The 20,437-nt window shown below is 38.0% G+C and overlaps 1 protein-coding gene across 8 annotated transcripts in view; it reads right to left on the bottom strand.

Annotated features, from left to right (window-relative positions):
• Window positions 1-2,432: 2,432 nt before the first annotated feature.
• Mecom (MDS1 and EVI1 complex locus) overlaps window positions 2,433-20,437 on the bottom strand; it is a 62,833-nt gene continuing 44,828 nt past the window's right edge. For 7 of the 8 annotated variants that reach the window (XM_090338622.1, XM_090338621.1, XM_090338626.1 and 4 more), the window contains 7 exons: window positions 19,128-19,294; window positions 17,939-18,016; window positions 13,871-14,040; window positions 12,085-12,229; window positions 8,909-9,145; window positions 7,936-8,119; window positions 2,433-3,960 (listed from right to left, as the gene is read on the bottom strand). In XM_090338622.1, the coding sequence (XP_090194748.1) occupies window positions 3,826-3,960; window positions 7,936-8,119; window positions 8,909-9,145; window positions 12,085-12,229; window positions 13,871-14,040; window positions 17,939-18,016; window positions 19,128-19,294 (1,116 nt within the window). In that variant the 3' untranslated portion in view covers window positions 2,433-3,825. The remainder of the gene's footprint in view (window positions 3,961-7,935; window positions 8,120-8,908; window positions 9,146-12,084; window positions 12,230-13,870; window positions 14,041-17,938; window positions 18,017-19,127; window positions 19,295-20,437) is intronic. The other variant, XM_090338623.1, reaches the window with a different exon arrangement.

Genomic DNA, 20,437 nt, shown 5'->3' on the forward strand with positions numbered 1-20,437 from the left:
GAAGTGGTGCTGTGGTTCAAGTGTAGAGCTGTAGAGACAATGCTCGGGCCTTGAGTTCAAGCCTCAGGACTGGCAAAAAAAATTTTTAAGAAATCAAATATATATCCTAGTCAGTAGAATAAAAATATACTATATTTGAAAATTGCTTAAAAGTGTTGAATGTTTTAACCACAGAAAGTTTATGGCATAATGTGTGTTAGTTTATCTAGTCTGCATTGCATAATTAGATCAATGTACATTGAATCGTAAATAGATATAATTTTTGTTGATTAAAACATCTAAGTGCCTCATGCTTTCCACAGTAATGAGCTGTTTGGGTTCTTTTCAAATCTATTTTTCAAGAAACATTTTCAAGAATCTATTTTCAAGAAACATGAGGGCTTGGAGTATTGCTCAATAGTGAATACATACTTTTGAAGCCCTGACTTCACAACTCAGCACTCAAATGTTTTGGTTGTTGTTGTTGTTGTTTGAATGAAGGGATGGAGGGGGAAAGGAGAAGAAATATTTCCAACTGTTTTGTACAAAGCTTCTGCATCATGTAGAATAAACTACTCTAGTATAAAAACTTCCTCTAGCACAGTTTGTGCACACATGTGTATACACGTATGTGTACCATATACATCCACTAGCATTATTTAATGCTTCCCAAGATCCTGCCATATGTTGTTGGAAAAGAACAAGTGGAAACACAAAAAGTAGACAGATAAAGGCCGAAAGTCTTTTAGGCATTTTCAGCAGTACTAGCAAACCATTGAGTTGAACAAGTTGCTGAGAGGACTAGGTGAGTTTGAATGGCTTCTGAAATGGTAGGTGTAATCTTAAAAAAAAAAAAAAAACAGTATAACACAGTCCACATCCTCTCTTTCTTAAACATGCTTTCATATATCCTAAATCTTCAATTCATGTTTTCCTTCCTGACAGATTTATAGCTTAAGCATACTTTATCCTGTCTATATGTTTTACTAAAATTAATTCAGTACACACATGCTATACTTTTTTCTTTGGGGTTGGTCGTGGGGTTTGAACTTTGAGCATGGGTAATATCCCTGAGCTCTTCAGCTCAAGACTACTGCTCTACTCATTGAGCCACAGTGCTACTTCTTGCTTTCTGATGGTTAATTGGAGATAAGAGTTTCAGGACTTTTTCCCTGGGCTTTGAACCAAGATCCTCAGCTCCCAGGCTCCTGAGTAAGTAGGGTTGCAGGTGTGAGCCACCAGCACCTGGCATTCTATATTTTTAATTTTTATACTCTAAGAATTCAAAAAAATGTAATGTTTATCTGATATGGTAGTTAAAAAGGAACAGAGATACAGAGAAAAAGAAGAGGAGAAGACAGAAAGAAAAAGAAAAAAGAGAATGGTAGAAAAAGACAAAGAGAGAAGGAAAGAAGGAAGGAAGGAAGTAGGGAAGGAAGGAAAGAAGGAAAGATATAGTCTGAACCATATAGCTTACTTATTTCTATTCTTTAGGACTGGTTAATCAAAATCTCAGCAGTCAAAATTAGAGCAGGCTTTCCTCTAAAATACACTATATTTAAGGAAGAAAAAGAATTCATAATTGCAACACAGAAAATTAACCTCTAAAAATAACTTACCAAATTTAATGCAGCAATCACAGTGATGTCCTTCAAAACTAAGATGCCTTTGCCCTTGCTAATGATAAAAAACAATTTTTCCAAAAAATGAAATTCTTGAAGAAACTATAGGTCAAACGTCTAAATATGTTTGAAGAATCTGCATTGCTATGCAGTGTTTTATATTTGTGTATAAATGTGTGTATACACCCAAATATAAGCGTGTGTGGATAAATGTATGTATATTTCATATTTTGGACACAAGAAAGAAACCGAGCACAAAAGCATGTTTATGCTTTGATTATAACCATGAAGAAAGAATATTGTGTAACTGGACAAAATCTTAAAATGAAAATAGGGAAGTTGAAAGATGCTTTCCTTTCTTGTGAATTACTTAACCGTGTTTTGTATTATTAGAAGCAAAAATAAGGAGTAGTTCAGTGGTAGAACACTTACATGTTTGAGGCCCTGGATTGTATTACTAGTAAAAGACACACATAGACACACACACACGAATGAAAATCTGAAAGCTCCTTTCAGAACTGTGTAAAATTCTATAGAAAAACTGGGTGCTCTCTGGCCTAATTAAAATGGGTTCTGTAAATACTGAGGTCTAGGAAGAGGTTCATAGACATGGTCTTTGATTTTGTGCTACACGGACGAAGTTCAAAATAAGGAGCAAGACTCACTGCAGGCCAAAAACTATCGCTGATGTCATCTTAAAACAACACAGATATGCTTAAATTCACATATCTGTTAGGGCATCATGGTTTCAAACCCCGTATCTTTAAATCATTTGGGTCCCAAATGGAAACTAAAATTGCATGGGAAGGGAAAATAACACACAAGAGGAGATTCATCATTTTTGTAAGTCTTTATTTTTTAGTTGCTCTTCCAATAGGAATGCACTGAAAGGCATAACAGTTTATATTGTACAAAGCATTTGAAGAAAGTACCTCAACTTGCCGATTATTTCAAAATGAGATTACAAACAAACAACAACAACAAAAAGAAAAGAAAACAAATCTGGTTTCTCAGTAAGGGCGAAAGAACTGAATACAGTCTGTTATTCTCTTTTTAATGTAAGGTCAGGGACACTTCATTTTACAAATAGGGCTGCCATGAACATAACATCGCACAAGCTTGCAGACAATCAGCATAAAATATGGGGTACAGTTTTTTTTAATCTGAGGAATCATGCTTTCATGAAAGAAAATTATAGTTGTTTATACAATTGAATTGATTTTAGTATTACAAAAACTAAGTCGCATCTATTCATATTTATTTCATTAAGAAGGAAAACAAAAACAACAACCAAAAAAAAAAAAGGAATGTTAAGAAAAGCCAAACACTATGTTGGCACTCCTTACACAGGCAGAGCCACCTGCCTCCTTGCACTCACAGAGGGCGTGCCTCCGACAATGTAAAATAGTGGCTGATTGGAACAGTGCTTTTTAAATCAACAAACAATAGTTTGCCAACAAATAAATACATGATACACACAACACAAAGAAAGGAATTTCGAACATTAAAAAAAAAACAGTGACATGATTGTCTAAAATTAAGATGTTATGACAAGGATTTGGCAAACGTTTTATTAGTGGTATGGTGATGAGCAGGTAGCTGCATGGATTCATCTCTTGGAACCTGACAATCCATAGTGTCCGCCTCCCCTTCTCCCTCATTTTGAGCAATGTATTAAGAAGGCAAAAAGGTGGGGGGAGGGGAGCCCTAGGATTCCTGGCATCAGTTTCTATAATAACTGCATTCCATCCAGCTACCTCCATTTTCAAAGGGTTAAGTTACATAACATTTTAACGAAGGAAATAAAAACAACAACCATTTAAAACTGCAATTTAAAGCAACTGTTCCCAATCAGGTCAGGTGACCTTATACAAAGAAGGATTCCTTGTCTACCCATAGGGTCATCTCAACAGCCCCTCAGCCCCCCACACCCTAGCAAGGGGCAAACTTCTGCCCAGCGAGTGGTTTGTGTTCAGTGAATCCTTTCAGTCAAATTGATCCTGCAGAAGTTAGCAGCTGCCTTTGCTGTGCAAAACGAAAAATCGAGAATAAATAGTTTTCCTTCCTTCTTTTCTTTTCCTTTCATCATTCAGTTTAAGGTCATCAGACTTTTAATGAGCGACCCTGGGGTTTGTAAGGCGTTCTGCTCGGCAGTCCGGTGAGGGCCCGTGGGAATGGGACTTGGGAGTGGGACTTGGTCCCACTCCGGATGGCCTGGACAACGTCATACGTGGCTAATGGACTGGATGGCACTGGCTTCCGCCCCAGCCCGCGCCATGCTGTGCCACACGCCGGAGGAACTGTGGGATGTGGAATGCAGAGAATCCTTGTCAGACAGTGACAGCATCATAGCATATGCCTGCAGTGGAAAGGAAACACTCCGTGAGCATACCGGAAAAAGAGCGGTATTTACTAGAAAAATACTGCTGGTGTCACAATGAGATAGGACTCTCAGCAGCAGCAGGGTGTGAGTGTGTGTGTGTGTGTGTGTGTGTGTGTGTGTGTGTGTGTGTGTGTGTGTGTCTTACTGTTGTGAGAGGAGCATGGGATTCCTGATGGTCTTCAGTGCATAGAGATTCAAAACCTACAAAATGAAACAAAAAATACTACTACTCTGACCACTTCCCTTGGGAAATAGGAGTCACCCTCCTCTCTGACCCTGACTAACTCTAGGTGTTTTACACAAGTTCAGCTCACCAGCAATGTCACTGCGTGCTTGTGGGTGAGCCTGCACATCTGCACAGATGTGGACCTGTCCTCCTGCTCCAGGAGCAGTGACCCCTGCACTTTGTCTCAGCACTGAAGATGAAATCACTTCCCCAAAGCCACCCAATTACTCGGAACTGAAGCTGATTTCTGCCCAACTTTTCTTGCTTTCTCCATGCTTGAAACACACCCAAAAACCTTGTGACGTGAGTGATAGCAAATTAGTTACACCAAAACCAAACAAAGCACAGAGTCAGTAATGTCCTATGCAAAGTGTGGTCTGCCCACCTCCCTTTAGCAGTGGAAGGTGCTGGTTCTCACCTATTATCACGTCAAGTTCTAAATAACTGTTCAGAGAATCCTCCTTCTAGAGCCAAGTAAAATATCCAAATGAAATGTTTGGTCCTGACTTGTGAGTGAACTTTTCACTGCTGATTTGCTGTCATGGGTCTCATCCATGGCTAAACTTGCTTGTCAAAATGCTGTTGAAGTGGAATCATTACCTTCCTGCCAAAGACATTCCACTGTCTGTAAACAAAGGCAAAACCTCTCTGTCGTCGGGCAGAATTTCATCCCTGGGAGTCAGGCTGAGGCCTGTGGCTGGGTCTGTGGTTTCTGCCTTCATCCTGGCATTTGGGAAGAAGCTTTGCCCTCACAGGCTCGTTTGCATTTGCTGGGTCATTGCTTTGCACGTGCGCATTTGTCTTCTGGACCTGAATATGTTCACCTATCTATTTCACAAATACCACATTAGCACGTGCTCTATGCAGGGACCCAGAATCCACCACCATTCTGTAGTATGGGAGTCCTCAGCCTTGGTAGTGCTGAAAACCAGGATTAAGTGAGAATCAACCTTCAGTGACCCATTCTGCTTGGGCACCTACTTTTACATATCAAAAGCTAAGGGCCTTATGAAAAAAGTGCTGGCAAAACTCATCCCAATTTATGTTAAAAGGAATAGTGATATGATGTAAGCCCTGAGTCCTGTCTTCTAACCTTCTTTTACTTTTTCTCTTTTGCTTTCTTTTCTAACCAAAAACTCCTACCTCAGTGTGATTCCACAAACAGTACCTATTATGAAATTAATTTTTGTAGAACAAGGCTGTTTTTAGATATGACATGGGGCAAAATGAAGCTTCTGTGTACTCATCAATGATTTTGAACTTAATTGCTATAAAAATCAGAGAGCAAATACATAAATGTTACGTGAGCAAAGTATCTGAACCTTCAAATTGTAGAAAATGGCAAGTATAGAATATTTGTCTAAATTCTGAGAGTTTAGGTGTAGAGTCTTGTCCCAGGGCAGGAAGGGAAAAATAAAATTCCCGAATCAAAAGGCAGATTGTGAGGTTGTGTGCTGATGACTCACACTGCAACTCAAAAGATTGAGACCTGAGGATTGAGGCTCATAACCATCCCAGGTAAAAGAGTTCATGAGACTCTTATCTCCAATTAAATACCAAAAGACCCAGAAGTAGAGCTGTGGTTCAAGTGGTAGAGTGTTAACGTTGACCAAAGAAAGCTCAATGAGGACACAATCTGAGTTCAAGCCCCAAGACTAGCATTAAAAACAAAAACAAAGCAACAGCAATAACAAAAATCAGATTGTACACAAAGATTAGAGCCCCCTTATACAACTGATAGCAAACCAGTTGCAATGAAGGAGTCTCACAATAAAGCCAATTTGCAACCAAATACTAGGACATAATCAATTAACAAGAAAAAATAGGTGCTAGGACTACAAAATACATCTATTTTTTCCTGATGCCTATTATAAAAGCCTAGCTTGACAGTGATATCATGTCAAAAAAAATGGTACTGAGCTTTTTCACGCCAACTCTCTCTGTGTTCTCAGGCCCTTTTGCTTTCTACCAGTTCTCACAGTACCTGGAACTTCTAGGTATTGTGTGCTACAACAAAAGTACTTTCAATTGAACAACTAAGACAATTTTAAGAGAGAAAACACTGCAATCTGATCAGTTAGAAAGGAGAAAGGGAAAGGCAAGGATTTTTTTTTAAGCAGCCACTTTTTATGGATGTCTGTAGCAGATAAAAGCAGACAGTTATATTGCATGTCCACAGCCTGTAGGAAATCTTCTCAAGTAACTGGAACTGTGCTCTCCCTCTCCACCTGCTTGACACACAAGGCCACTGCCTTTTCTGTAATTCACAATTAATACTAAATATCATGAATAATGTCTTGCAGTCTCTATTAAGTTAAAAGCTATTGTAAAGATTTATTCCCCAGACATAATATTTTGCCATTTTAGTTGAGACAGTATTTGCTCTGAAGATCAACCCAGAACAACTTACAGATATGAGATCATTTCTAAACATACAAGTAAACATGGTTACATGGGTAAGTCAGACCACCGCCAAAATATTCTAAGTGGATCAAACTATTTGGCTAGTGCATTTAAGATATGATAACAAATTTTTTCCCCTCTCTTTTTTTGGCTAATCTTGGGGCTGCAACTAATGGCCTGCACATTGTCATTAAGCTTTCTTAAGGCTAGCGCTCTACCACTTGGACCACAGCACCACTTCTGGATTCTTCTGTGTATCTGGTACCAAGGAATGGAACCCAGGGCTTCATGCATGCTAGACAAGCACTCTAGCACTAGGCCATGCTCCCAGCCCCTGTTTTTTTTCTCTTTTTAATCCACCTGAATTTTATTGAGTGGAGATGCCAAAAAGAAAGTACTGACTTCATTTATTTTGAGGCTCTTTGGATTGGAACTTATGAATCCTAAAATACACTCACTTTTAATTGCTGTATTATGTGTAGAATGCTAGAAGAGCTCAATGAATTTGAGTATCACCCATTCATTTAATAAAGTAGGTTTTGCTTTCATATCTATCACCCAGTTGGTACAGATCTTACTAACTCATTTCATTTCTGATCTTTGCTCCTATATTCTATAATAGGATGAATTACTAACAACCAATACACAAAAATTCACGACAGCAGCTGGTGGCTCACCTCTGTAATTCTAGCTACTCAGGAGGCTGAGATTTGAGGATCAGAGGTCAAAGACGGCTCAGGCAGGAAAGTCCATGACACTCTTTAACTCCAAGAAACCACCAGAAAACCAGAAATGGTACTGTGGCCCAAAGTGGTAAAGTTCTAGCCTTCAGTGAAAGAGCTCAGGAACAGTATCCAGGCTCAGCCTCACAACCAATAGCAGAAAAACAATTCACTATAGTATAGAAAAAAATAGAATTCACTTTTCAGAAATCTAAATACATACTTAGGTAGACCAAAAGAAAAAGCCACATAAAATGTCGAAAATTCTGGAATAACATATAAATATTTGAAAACAAACCTTGTGGATGACTCAGAGGAAGTGTAAGGGAAATGTAAGGTGAAGGAGAGATTAGTACAGGATAGGGTGTGTCATAAGTGACATTGTGTGTCAAATGCAACTGAATCTATTGCTATATTGGTTAACTCTTCAGGTCAGAGTAAAGACAAGAACACTGTGGGCAGAGAATCTAAACATGCTTGGATTCTAGAATATTCTAGACTGTTCTAGAATATTCTGGAATATCTTCTTTTGTTCATCCAAGCAATGTACATTTTCATGCACAACATCATCATGATGCTAGACTGTGGCAAAATATGTACCTGTGATTTAGACTTTCTGTGTAACGGCTGTTTAAATTCCTCTGGTACATGGGAAGTACTAAAAGAAGACAGCTCGGCTTCAGTATATTGATTATCTTCCATTTTCCTCATTTTGAGGCTATCTGTGAAGTGCCTTATATGATCTAGAGCAGAAAGTCCAGATTTATATTCTTCCTCTTTATACCTAAAATGAACCAATGGAAAAGCAAAGATTTTGTTTTCTTTTCTGGTTTGTAACCTAATCAAATCACTTTCATATGAATCTTAACAGCTGTCAAACTATTGTGCTGTGTCAAAGCAGCATGCACCACTTGTTCTAAAAAAATTTACAGGCATCTCATACTATGATATGTTGCTCTTCATATTTTTAATCACTAAGTCAAGCATAAATTTGAGATAAAGTCTATGACATCCTAAGTCGGAAATGTGTGGAGACAAATTCATACACTTCAAGTTTCCATTTACAATAAATCAACCCACATTCTCCTCAGAAAAAGTGCAATAGACCCATCAATTTAACCAGTTTGGTTAAATTTTCCCATTTAAAAATGTTTATCTCTATCAGTTGCATAGATGTCTAAATGAAGGGAAATTTTCCCTTACAATATTGGGCTGATGGTCACACCAGATAACTGAGGGATTCAGATCATGGATCAGCTTCTACTTTCCTTTGGGTCTCAGGAGTAAGAGTCTGCATTCATGTGCAATATTCTCCTCTCCCTTCCTGAGGGCAGATCAGAGTCCCACAGACAGGGAAGTATTTACTTTTGCCAGTGATGAGGCTGGCCTTCTCATTTCCCTCAAGAAAAAGGTGATGGGCCCTGTGTGCTGATTCCAAATGAAATTGGACAGTATATTCCTCACAAATCCCCACAGTCTGAAATGCTGTCCTGATGGATTGCCACATAGGAGACGAGCAAACCAACAGCTGACCATCCCCGGTCCAACGCACACAGTCACCCCAGACCCTCACCTGGCCGGGGATGTCTTGCAGCTCATCTCCAGCACACCCGTCTCCTCGTAATCATCCTCAGGGATCCCTTCGTGTAGGTCGCCCATCACTGCCTCCTTGCCAGCTTTCCCAGGGATCTCACTGTCTTCCTCCTCCTCATCTAAGAGCACCTCATCATCCACTTCTTCATCGTCCAGTATATCTGAGTTCTGACTGGTCACCAATGCTTTTTCATCCTTGAAGTGACTGCCATTCATTCTTTCAAAAGCATGATGAGAGAAAGTTTCGATTAATAATCCAATTGGTGGTGGTGGTGGTTGTTTTTTAATATGTGCTTTTTAGTACTCTCAACCTCTCCTAAAAAGTAGTCTTGATTTCCAACCCTTACAAAGGAAATTCTTTTTTTTTTATTATTTATGCCTTATGGCAATGTTGGGAAGAAATGATATGATTTCAGAAATGAGCAACCAAAGATAAAATAATTGGATGATTATTCAAATTATGGTGGAGCCTCTGGCAGAAATAGAAAAACAAACTGTCTCAGATTTCTTATCATGCCTGATAAATGATTGTGTACTATATAATATAAAGAATACATAATTTTTCTACATAATGTACCCAACTCACATTTAAGTACTCCCCATTTGAAAGAATTGATTTCTAGAAAATTCTCAGACCTGAATATCACTGACAACAGCTCAACATTCTCTCTGTCTCTCTCTGTCTCTGTCTCTGTCTCTCTCTCTCTCTCTCACACACACACACACACGCACGCATGCCCTAATTTATTTTTATTTTGTGTGTGTGTGATTCCTGTTAACTTCCTTCTTGAGTTGACTTCAAACCAGAATCTCCTGAGTAGCTGAGATTACAGAAATAGCCCCCCATACAAGCTATATGTTTTAAAGCATCCCTGATATTTTTTTTCTGGTCAAATTGAGATTCTATGTATCTGTCATATTCAATGTTGTTTTAAGTTTATGTGTTAATTTTATGAGAAAAAGTTTGTTGTTTTCTTAGAAACACCAATGTAGAAAATGTACTCAGTAGCCATACATGGTGGTCCATGCCTATAATCCTAGCTACTCAGGAGGCTGAGATCTAAGGATCATGGTTCAAAGCCAGCCCAGCACTGAAGTCCATGAGATTCATATCTCCAATTAACCACTAGAAAACCGGAAATGGTGCTGTAGCTCAAAGGGTCGGGTGGTAGCCTTTAGTTAAAGAGCTCAGGTAAAACACCCAGGCCCAGAGTTCAAGCCCCATGACTGACAAAAATAAAGGTACTCAGTGTAATTGTACAAATAGTGTAGTTTACTTAGCAAACTACAAGGCAAGCTACAACTAATAACACACAGAAAGTCATTTGTAATTTTTTTGTTTATCCTTGAAAAGTTAATAATATACAATTCAAAAAGTTATAAAAGATGAGATTAATTACAATAGAATCATAATTTAATACATTAAAATATAATACTAAGAGAAGCCATGTCGGCTTTTAAATAATTGGCAAAATAAACACAATTTGAATTTAAATTCTGCTTGAAGATTTAAAAATTGAAATTAAATTAGTGATCATAAATGCTCTGAACTAGAGAATATCTTCAGATAGTTTCCTACATTTAAAGACAGAAAACTCAATGCTGGGCACTGGTGGCTAGATCCATACTTCTGATTGCTTAGAAGTCTGAGACTTGGGAGGATCAGGCAGAAAAGCTATCCTAGGCAGAGAAGTCTGACAGATGCTATCTCCAATTAGCCAACAAAAAGCCAGGCTAGAGGTTTGACTCAAGTGGTATAGCACCAATCCTAAGCCAGCAAAATGGAGGAGAAGACTCTGAGTTCAAGTCCAAGGAAAGAGAGAAGAGAGAGAGAGAGAGAGAGAGAGAGAGAGAGAGAGAGAGAGAGAGAGAGAGAGAGAGAGAGAGAGAGAGAGACAGACAGACAGACAGACAGACAGACAGACAGAGAGACAGACAGGATGAAGGAGGGAGGGAGGGAGAGAGGGAGGAACAAAGAGAAAGAGAAAAGGAAAGGAAAGGAAGGAACAAAGAAAAGGAAAAAGAGGAAAGACCAAAGAAGAGAATGTTGTAGCATTCAGAATCTTCTCATTTACCATTTTAGCTGTGTATTTATTAACGAAGCTTGTTGTGACTATCATGTATGAATTTCATATGCAGTTACTTTTTAGTTTATGGGAAATTGAACAACAGAAACAAAACCCTCAATTTCCACATAAAAATGAGTATAACTTCAGTGTTTTGATTTCCCAGCATAAAATGAACACTAAACCAACTAATCTTGGAAATGATATATATATATATAAATAATCTGTGACCTTAAAAAAATCAAATCATTATTAGTCAGCATTATATATAAACAATCTCTTAACCTCCTTTATCAAAGAGTGATGAAAATATATTTTTCATAGACATAAATTTTTAGATTTTACACATACTGTCAACTGTGTAGCTTGACTAGATCAAACTGTTATTTTTTTTAAGAAATGAAAGAATATGTAAAAGAAAGAGTTCATGGATGTAAACTAAAGTGGAAAGCTAATATAACATAATTAAGAAAGCTTATTTGTTAATTAGGCTGCCAAATATGGCAATTTATCAGGGATAAATTATTCACAGAAGTATCCTGATAGAAGTTGGGGGGAAAAGTCAGATGAAATGGACAAGTTGAAACCAGATGCTGGAGACTCCAGACTCCAGAGTCTCCTATGAAGAGTTAGCAAATCTGAACAAACAACTCAGAATCCAAATAGTTTCTCATTTGTACCATGTAAATACTATTATATCAAAAAACAATGTGGCAGTAATGAGTATCTTACTTGATCTTAATAATTCATACTCCTGATTGTCTGATTGACATCTCTGTTTCTTCACTGAGAAACTTACTTTCCTCCCAAGGTTATGGGTGAGGATTCTTTGGGTAAAGTATCATACAGCTACAGTTTGTCCTGATACACCAATGTGACATGTAACATGTAATAAATTAAAACCAGCCACTGGTGTCAGAAGTATCAGGGTATGATAGATAGATAGATAGATAGATAGATAGATAGATAGATAGATAGATAGATAGATCTATATTATATGTTGATATTTATGTATATATGTATATATATTATGAATGAGCACACTTCTTTAAGAAATGCAAGGCTTCTGTAAAGTCAAAGGCAGCTGTACCTATCCTCTGCACTTCTGGGGGATTGGCCGCTGTGGTTGCTATTCCCAATGAAATTTCGGATTTCTGTGAAGTAGGCGTCTTCTTTGTCATCCAGAATCACTCCTGTGCTTTCCAGTTCAGAGTGAGGCGATGATGTTGCCGTACCTACGTGGTACAGAAAGCTTTCTGTGACAAAGATTATTGCTTATTGGGACACCTGTTTGCAAGCTCATAACTTTGATCGGTATTCTTGTTAAAAAAGGGAAACTTCCCTTGTATATGAATACCATAACTTTAGGAGTCAATACCTGCCCAGTATACCATGAAATGCATGCTCATGAACTTCCTTGGGAAACAGTCTTGCCCACTACAATCATGAATTACAGTTTCCCAACACTGTCATGTCTGTTGCTAGCTTTCCTTATCCCCACAGTAAGCTGGGAACATTTTTTTTTTAATCTAATTGAGGGGCAAGGAGAAACAAATGCTAGAATCTCATTGTAGACTCTTCTGAAAGACATTGGTCTCAGTCTGACTTCTGCCAATGCATGTTCCTTTCCCCTGTGCTGAAGTGTGCTACAAAGTAAAGTGCAAAACACACTGAGGGTTCTGCATCCCGACCTAAGGGCTGGGCCCTGGGCAGATTCAGGATTTGCCAGCCCAGAGGCTGGTCCAGCACTGAGGATGGGGGGCTTCAGCTTTCTCACCTGCTGAGTGAGCAGAGCCACCCCTGCCCACAGGACCACTTCACACACTTTAGATATGCTTAAACTTTCCACAGATATTATCATCCTGCTCTTTATCTTACAAGGCATATGTACAAAGACATATGACAAACATAAGACGATTTGTATGGCTGAAGTAGCTATAATCTGGTTAATGGGTAACTGGCATACTGTTTATTTCAAATTGTCACACTTTGAAATCTCAAAAGTATTCTTCATAGTATAGGAAAAATTGGTAATAAAATAATTTCTTAAGAAAAGATTCTAGTCTGTATAACTCTAATTTTTTGTTTATCTTAATATTTCACTTCCTAAAATCAATTCTTAATACTTTCCCATCTCCTAATTCATTTCCTTGATCTTCATGAATAAATTGGGACTTCACAGGTTGGCATGACATCTATATGCCAGCACTGAAAGCAATGGATATTAGCTGATTAAATCTTAGAAGCCAACATCTATAATCCTTCCTGCTAAATAGATGCTGTTAGGTTAGAGTTAAGAAAATCCTAGTCATTTTGCCAGTTAGTTTCAATTTTATCTTTATGGCAAAGTGACAAAACAGAATAACACCATCATTTGCTGTGTAGTAGCAGGATCATGTTGGCAAGTTTTAATACTTCGTTTTAAAAGAAAAGAAAAATTTAACCTGAACGTTCCAAGCCGTAGGCCTTCTGCCAAAGCAGCTGCGGTTTCCAGATTAGTACTCAGAATGTGGAATTCTGGGACTACAACTCTGAACATTAATGCCAAATGTGCCAGGAGGTGGACAGATTGTTCTACGCAATTTAGGAACTCTTGACTCATGTGTCTCCAGTGAGTTTGGGTCATGGTACTCTTTGCCTGAGATGGCCCATTGAGATGAACTTAGCAGGATGAAAATACAATGTAAACAAGGCCAGAGTTTATATTAATCAGTGATCACATGATTCTAAAATCTCAAGAGAATCTTGCTCTGAACTTTTGCACTAATATCTGATCTGGGTGTCAAAATGGAATGAAGGAAGAAAGGTCACGATCAGATTTCAAAACACAAAAAATTTAAGCCATCTTTTTCCTCATGGCACACTTGAGTACTCACCAGACATGTTACCATTCTCGTGTTTCTTTAGGTGTCTGTCTAAATTTGTTTGTTGACCAAAACACCTATCGCATAAGTGACACTTAAACGGCTTCTCCTTGTTATGGATGTTCCTGACATGGCGCTGGAGGTTCGAAGATATGCTAAATGATCGGTCACAGTATTTGCATCTGAAAAATAAACACAGAGAAAAACATGTGCAAGCAATTCAGAAGATATTTCTCTAGACCAGTAAACAAGATACCAAAAATTACCACCCCTAAAATATTGCAGAAAAAGGCCCAGGCAGTCAGAGGTGGTGAAACATGCCTAGGGAAGCACTAGGGAAGCCAAACCAAATGGATGAAGAGCTCAAGACAGCCTGAGCTACATAATCAGGTCCAGGCCAGCCTCTCCTGTGTAGTGATACCTTGTCTTAAAAAGGAGAGGATAAAAATGTAATGAAATAAAATAAGAAAACAACAAAGATACAAGAAAGAATACTGCTCATAACTCTATGGAAAACATCATCATAATAAATTGGGACTTGATTGTGCCAAACTTTATTAGGATAATCACATTCAAAGAATGTGATTTAAAGAAACTTCACAAAAATAAGATTGAGACATAGCAGCAGGGCAGGAAGTGTGGCCTAGTGGTAGAGTGCTCACCTAGCATGCATGAAGCCCTAGGTTCAATACTAGTACCACATACTCAGATAAAGCCAGTAGTGCTGTGGCTCAAGTAGCAGACCATTTTGCTTTGAGCAAAATGTGTCCAAGGAAAGTGCCCAGGCCCTGAGTTCAAGCCCCAGGGCTGGCAAAAAAGAGAAAAGAAACAGCAGCATTATTTTGCTGTTTGTTTAGTAACAAAAAATTGAATCACTTCTAAAAAACCACAAATTCACTCATTCTTCAAATTATACAGACAACTTTTAAATTCAGAATTGTACTCTGAATAGATTCTCTGTCAATTTACTTTCTCTGTTACAAATCCTAAAGACATTCTATTATTGTATCCCAAACAGCAAACATTCCAAATTTTTAAAATCAAGACAATATGAATAGTGCGGTCTGATATCAAAAGTTTTTATTTTTACAACCTATCGTTAAAGACTATAAAACGTTCATTAATCTTCAAGTAGCTGCAAAAGCAAGTAATGTCAATAATAACTAGTAATACTACTAATAATGTACCTCTTGGTTAAATACTGAATTCTTTAACCTCCTCTCTCCCTATTTCCCCTATTTTTCCATTTCTATTTGTGCATTTTTAATTACCATACATTAATTGTATAAAATAATGGACTTTTTAGCTGTTCTGAACCAACTCAGTGTTCTAGGAAATCACCTTACTAAGAATAGTTCACTGTTTCTGGTTTCTGTATAATAGAAAAAAACTTACAAATTATTTTCAAGTTTTCCTTTTCTTGTAAAATGAAAAGGAGTACTGTTAGACCTCTTCTCACAAACCCGCTTTCCAGTTTGGGAGGAAGAAAAAAAGATGTCAAAAGTTATGGGACTTTTCTTTCCTGGCATTTGAACATACAGTATACCCTGTGTAAAGTAATGTTCAATGTGCATCTTGCTTGAAAGAAAAAGAAATGATTTTTCTCTAAATGACTCTTAAGTGAATCCTTCTAACTTAGTGGCCAGAAAGTTCTCAAGGCATTCTTCCATGTGGAAAGGCTCTTGATCCACTTCTGAATACAGACTCAAGTTCAAGTGCTCTACATCAGAAGTCACCCCACTCCACTTGAAGTACTTGTGCTCCTGCAGTTCTGCTGCAGTCTAGTCAGCTCAATGGGGAACCAAGTCTGTTGAATTAGTAGATTCGGCATAATATCAACAAACCAACTTAAGGACTTCCCCCATGGAAAACCATTCTGGTATCAGGAGGTTCTGTGGATTTTCTGGCATAATAATAAGTGATGTCCTTCATTGGTGGAAAGTGCACTATTCTGGCCTCTCTGTGAGGAAGCATGGATTTCTCTGCAATAGCCATGTCGCTACAGCCCCAGCATTGAGAAGCATAGTACATTAGCAATGTGCTATGCCTCACAGGAAACATAGGAACAGGGATCAAGAAAACTCAAACTCTCACCTAACACTTTAGAAAATGGAGCTTTGCTCGTAGTATTTTTCTGTACACACATGGAGGTGAAAGATCTCATCTTGGACATGTTTCTAATTTTCTGCTTGTGTGCAGACTCAAGTCAAGTAAACTTAAGTCTTCTCACATCTTAAAACTGGCCAATAAGAAGTTCAAGTGGTTGAACTGCGTAGCCACTGTGAGGCTTAGAGGTCAAATCTAAGTACTGTTCCCCTCCTGGGTAACACACACACACACACACACACACAGAGACATACACACGTCTCTTTACTTCCATGAACAAGTAGGGGGTTTAAAAGCATCTCAAATCATCAGGCCTAATTTCAAAAATTCTTAAAATCACAGCCTTTCTAGAAAGTGGATGTAATATAGACTGGAAGAAGAGATAAAGACTCTGTGTGAGGGCTCTAGACCTGGAATTTACTTCTACATCTATTTGGTGCCAATTGAGAAAAGTAGCTAATATCTATCCATCTGAATCTTTTTTTTCCATTTATAAAATAGAAGGGTTGCAACATGCCATTGTTTAAGATCTTTAGTTATGCCAAAATTCTAGTTGATGTATTTTTAATGTAAGTTTAATAACAGCATCATTTACGAGTTAGAATGAAACCAGTATATTCAGGAACAAAGAACAAAGAACATGAACATGAGATCAGCGTTGCAGCCCAAGACTCCAAGCCTTAACAAAATAGGAGTGAGGGATGTGTGCTTTTCTGCAAACATCCTGCAAAACTGTTCTCGGAAGGGGAAATTAGCTAGAACCCTCTGATTTTTTTCTGCTTCTGGGAGATGTTATACAAAGTATATTCCATCACATAAAATAGGAGTGTAACTTATAATCAGGTTTTATTAAAATATGTAGGAGCTCAATGAATTTAAGAAAATACTATTTTTGTAACTTGAGAATTTTCTCCTAAATATTCCATCTCTCTTCACATGAGCCTTTGTCTGCCCATTTCCTCATTCTTGCATCTTAAAGAAAACTCTTTGAAGACAGATAACTTATATTAATAAAAATTGTAACACTCGAACCAAAATAACTCACTCCTCTAAAATATACAAAAACTTTAAAGAATAGAGATATTATATTACTTGAGATTAACATTACTCATTTTTTAAAAACTTCAAATAAGATTCCTAATATTATATTCAAATGATTACACTTCAAATTATGATGTAGGTTAAAATTTGAAGTCAAAAATAGCATGCTTACCTTCACACTATAATACGAAAATTAGTTGTATCATGTGGCTAATTTTGTCATTCAGTAGAAAAAAAACTAAGAGTTACTTTAAAAAGTCATAGGTAGAATTAGTCCTTTCACGTCATCCATTCTACTTTAGCTGTTCTGTCTCTAATTTCTACTTCTTTCCCCTATGAAGCATTAATAACACTTGAACTCAGAACCTGAGCACTGTCCCTGAACTCTAGACTAGCACTCTATCACTTATTAGCCACAGCTCTGCTCAGAGCTTTTTGCTGAGTAACTAGAGGTAGGAGTCTCATGCACTCTTCTGTCTAGGCTCCTTCCTGAGTGTCTAGGATTATAGGAGTGTGCCACTAGTGCCAAGCTTTAAGGTTGTTTGTTTTTTAATGTAGTCTTGGAACCTGGGACGCAGGCTTGGGAAGTTAAGGAAACAGTACCTATGGATTAGTTACTCCTGACAAGGTTCAGGGCTTGGACAAAAGATATCCACATAGTTGTGATTAATGTCAATTACAATAGCACTGATCATTATGAAGCATGTTTAATATCTAACCTCAAATGCTTATCTGTGTGTTTTTAAGAATTCTCACTGGACAGCATCAGAAAACTCTTCTCAATTGGATCCTGATACCAATAGCCAGTTCTTTATGGACAGAAAATTGAGTAGACATCTATTCACACACACACACACACACACGAAATCTCTTTTAACATTATAAGCATGTTGATAGTATTTGGCAAGATAAGTAGAAAAATTATTGTCAAACCTGTATGGTTGTTCTCCTGTGTGGGTTCTCAAGTGCCGTGTGAGGTTCGCAGACCTTGGAAAAATCTTGCCACAGTATCTGTCATAAGATGTTTATAGGAGAAAGTCAGAGCAGTTGACTTTATTTCACTCCAGCCGCAAGCAGCCCAAATGCTTATTCCTAACTTAATTAATCTTGCATGGAACTCACATGCCTCTGGTATTTAAAATGTTGCAACAAAGCCATTCTGCAGATATAAATAGCTCTACAAATCAAGGCTGCATTATGAAATCAGGCTGAATTTGTTCATGCATAAGGAGTAGCTGATGAAAATCAACTCGTTTTAATTCCCCCCCCCCCGTACACCTCTTTTATTAAGTCTGTGTCTTTACACTCAAAAATAACTGAGCCAGACAAGAGGATTAGGGAAAAACAACCACAACAACATGACAAGAGTTTGTGATTCTAGGGTGATGTAAACATATTTGAAGTGTTTCGATTCATTTTAGACATTAGACACAGTGACAGCTCCCTATGCATTGAGTGGTATCAGATCAGACAAGACCCTGAGATTCATCCATCAAGGTACATTCCCATAAAAGCTTTTCTGATACAAAAGTGACACGTCTTCCAAAGAGCAGATAAATTGATATGCCTGCACCAGGTAGCACAAATTCCTGCAGACAATTGACAAATCATAAGCACAATTTATTTCAAAAAGAAAACACACGATACAGATCAGAAATATGGAACATGCTTTGTTCTTTTCCCTAATAATTAAGAAGAAATGTATGAAGTGTCCTCACTAATTGTCCAAACTTCATAAATGGCCTTGTTTTTCAAAGGCCTGTGCAGTAATAATAGAATGCCCAATTAATAAGTATGCTGGAGGAGGGTAGGTAGTATTTTACCTTTGTCTGGAAAAAATTGTGAAAGAAAATTTATAAATACTAAACTGAGACAAGGAAGGTAATGTTTGGATAATTTCTGATCTCCCTTATTGTCACCGAATGGTCTGTGTTAAAACTCTCATTTAGTAACAATTCTTCTAAACCCAGTATTTTTGGATCTCTGTTGGAAAAATAAAAGTACTTAATCTGAAATTGATTGTGGTGGCTCTTAACCATTCAATCAAGAACAGTTTCCCAGAGCACCCCGAGGTCTGCTGACATCCAGGGGAGGTTTGGGGGAAGTCAGTCTTTGGAGTTACCTGCAGGTGTAGCGCTCCTTCCCCTTCCGCAGAAGGTTCTCGGGCAGGGTGCTGGGAGGGGCTCTGAAGCTGAACATGGAGGGAACGGACTGCAGCAGCTCGCTGGCCTCGGGCTTCAGTGCACTGAAGCTCTCTAGCTTTTCTGCCATGTTTTCAATGGCTGACATCTGAAAAGCAGCAGAGAGCAGAGAACCATGAATTCTGACGCCTCTGTTCCCAGGATCAGCCGTGACAGACCAAGACCATCCCCAGTTCCTCTGAGGGTAATGCACAGGGAAGGGGTTGCAAGGTTTCCAGATGAAATAATGAGGGGATCAACTGGGGAAAATAAATGCTGTGTGATCTTTTTTTCCCACAACATCACCTTAAAGGCCACTTTATAATAACCTGGTATACAGACAGTGAGGCAGATAATGAAGCCATATCAATTTTTTAATTAGGCATTATGTATGGGTATCACAGTAAACTAGAAATGTTAGGGGAAAGTGTTACATGTCTTGCCTTTGGTAATTAAAAAATATATAAGAACCCTAGTGTCCCATGACGAGAACAAGCAAAATAGAAATAGGAAGTGTTCCAAAGTTATATCCTAAGCTAACTGTAGAATCCTAATGTAAATGTGGAAAAGGTGTGCTGCCTAAAGGCTAGGATAACTTATTATCTGGATATACTAAATTTTAAGTGGGATCATACACAAAGAAGCTTGATGAGATGTTACTTTCTTCTAGACAAAAAACAAAAACAGCGAGTTAAAATGACAGCTCATTACTTATTAAAATAATTTAGAGCTGGGGAGTAGCTCCAGTGGTAATCCCAGTCTAGCAAGCATAAGACCATGATTTCAAACAATATCACAAAAAAGAAAAATTAGAATACTGTCATATGAGATAACTTGACATGCGCATTTTGAGACGAGGAAACATTCACATAATTGTACTCCTTGAGAAGTATTCTTTAAGAAAAACTGTCTTACCTAATTTATGTTCCTTATAAACGTAGCATTTTCTTTTTACTTACATATATAGAATTAGAAGGTGACATTTCTTTTTTTTTTTTTTTTGCCAGTCCTGGGCTTGAGCTCAGGGCCTGACTACTGTCCTTGGACTTTCTCAAGGCTAGAGCTCTACCATTTGAGCCTCAGCACCACTTCTGGATTTTTTTTTCTATGTATGTGGTACCAAGGAATCGAACCCGGGTCTTTGTGCATGCTAGGCAAGCACTTTACCACTAGGCCAAACTCCCAGCCCGTGACATTTCCTTTTAAACTTAGTTTGATTCTAAAGTCTATAGTTAAAGGGATCGCTCCCTTT

This window comes from Megascapheus bottae, chromosome 1 (genome assembly GCF_031878675.1).
Source record: "Megascapheus bottae isolate mThoBot1 chromosome 1, mThoBot2.hap1, whole genome shotgun sequence".
Taxonomy (NCBI): domain Eukaryota; kingdom Metazoa; phylum Chordata; class Mammalia; order Rodentia; family Geomyidae; genus Megascapheus; species Megascapheus bottae.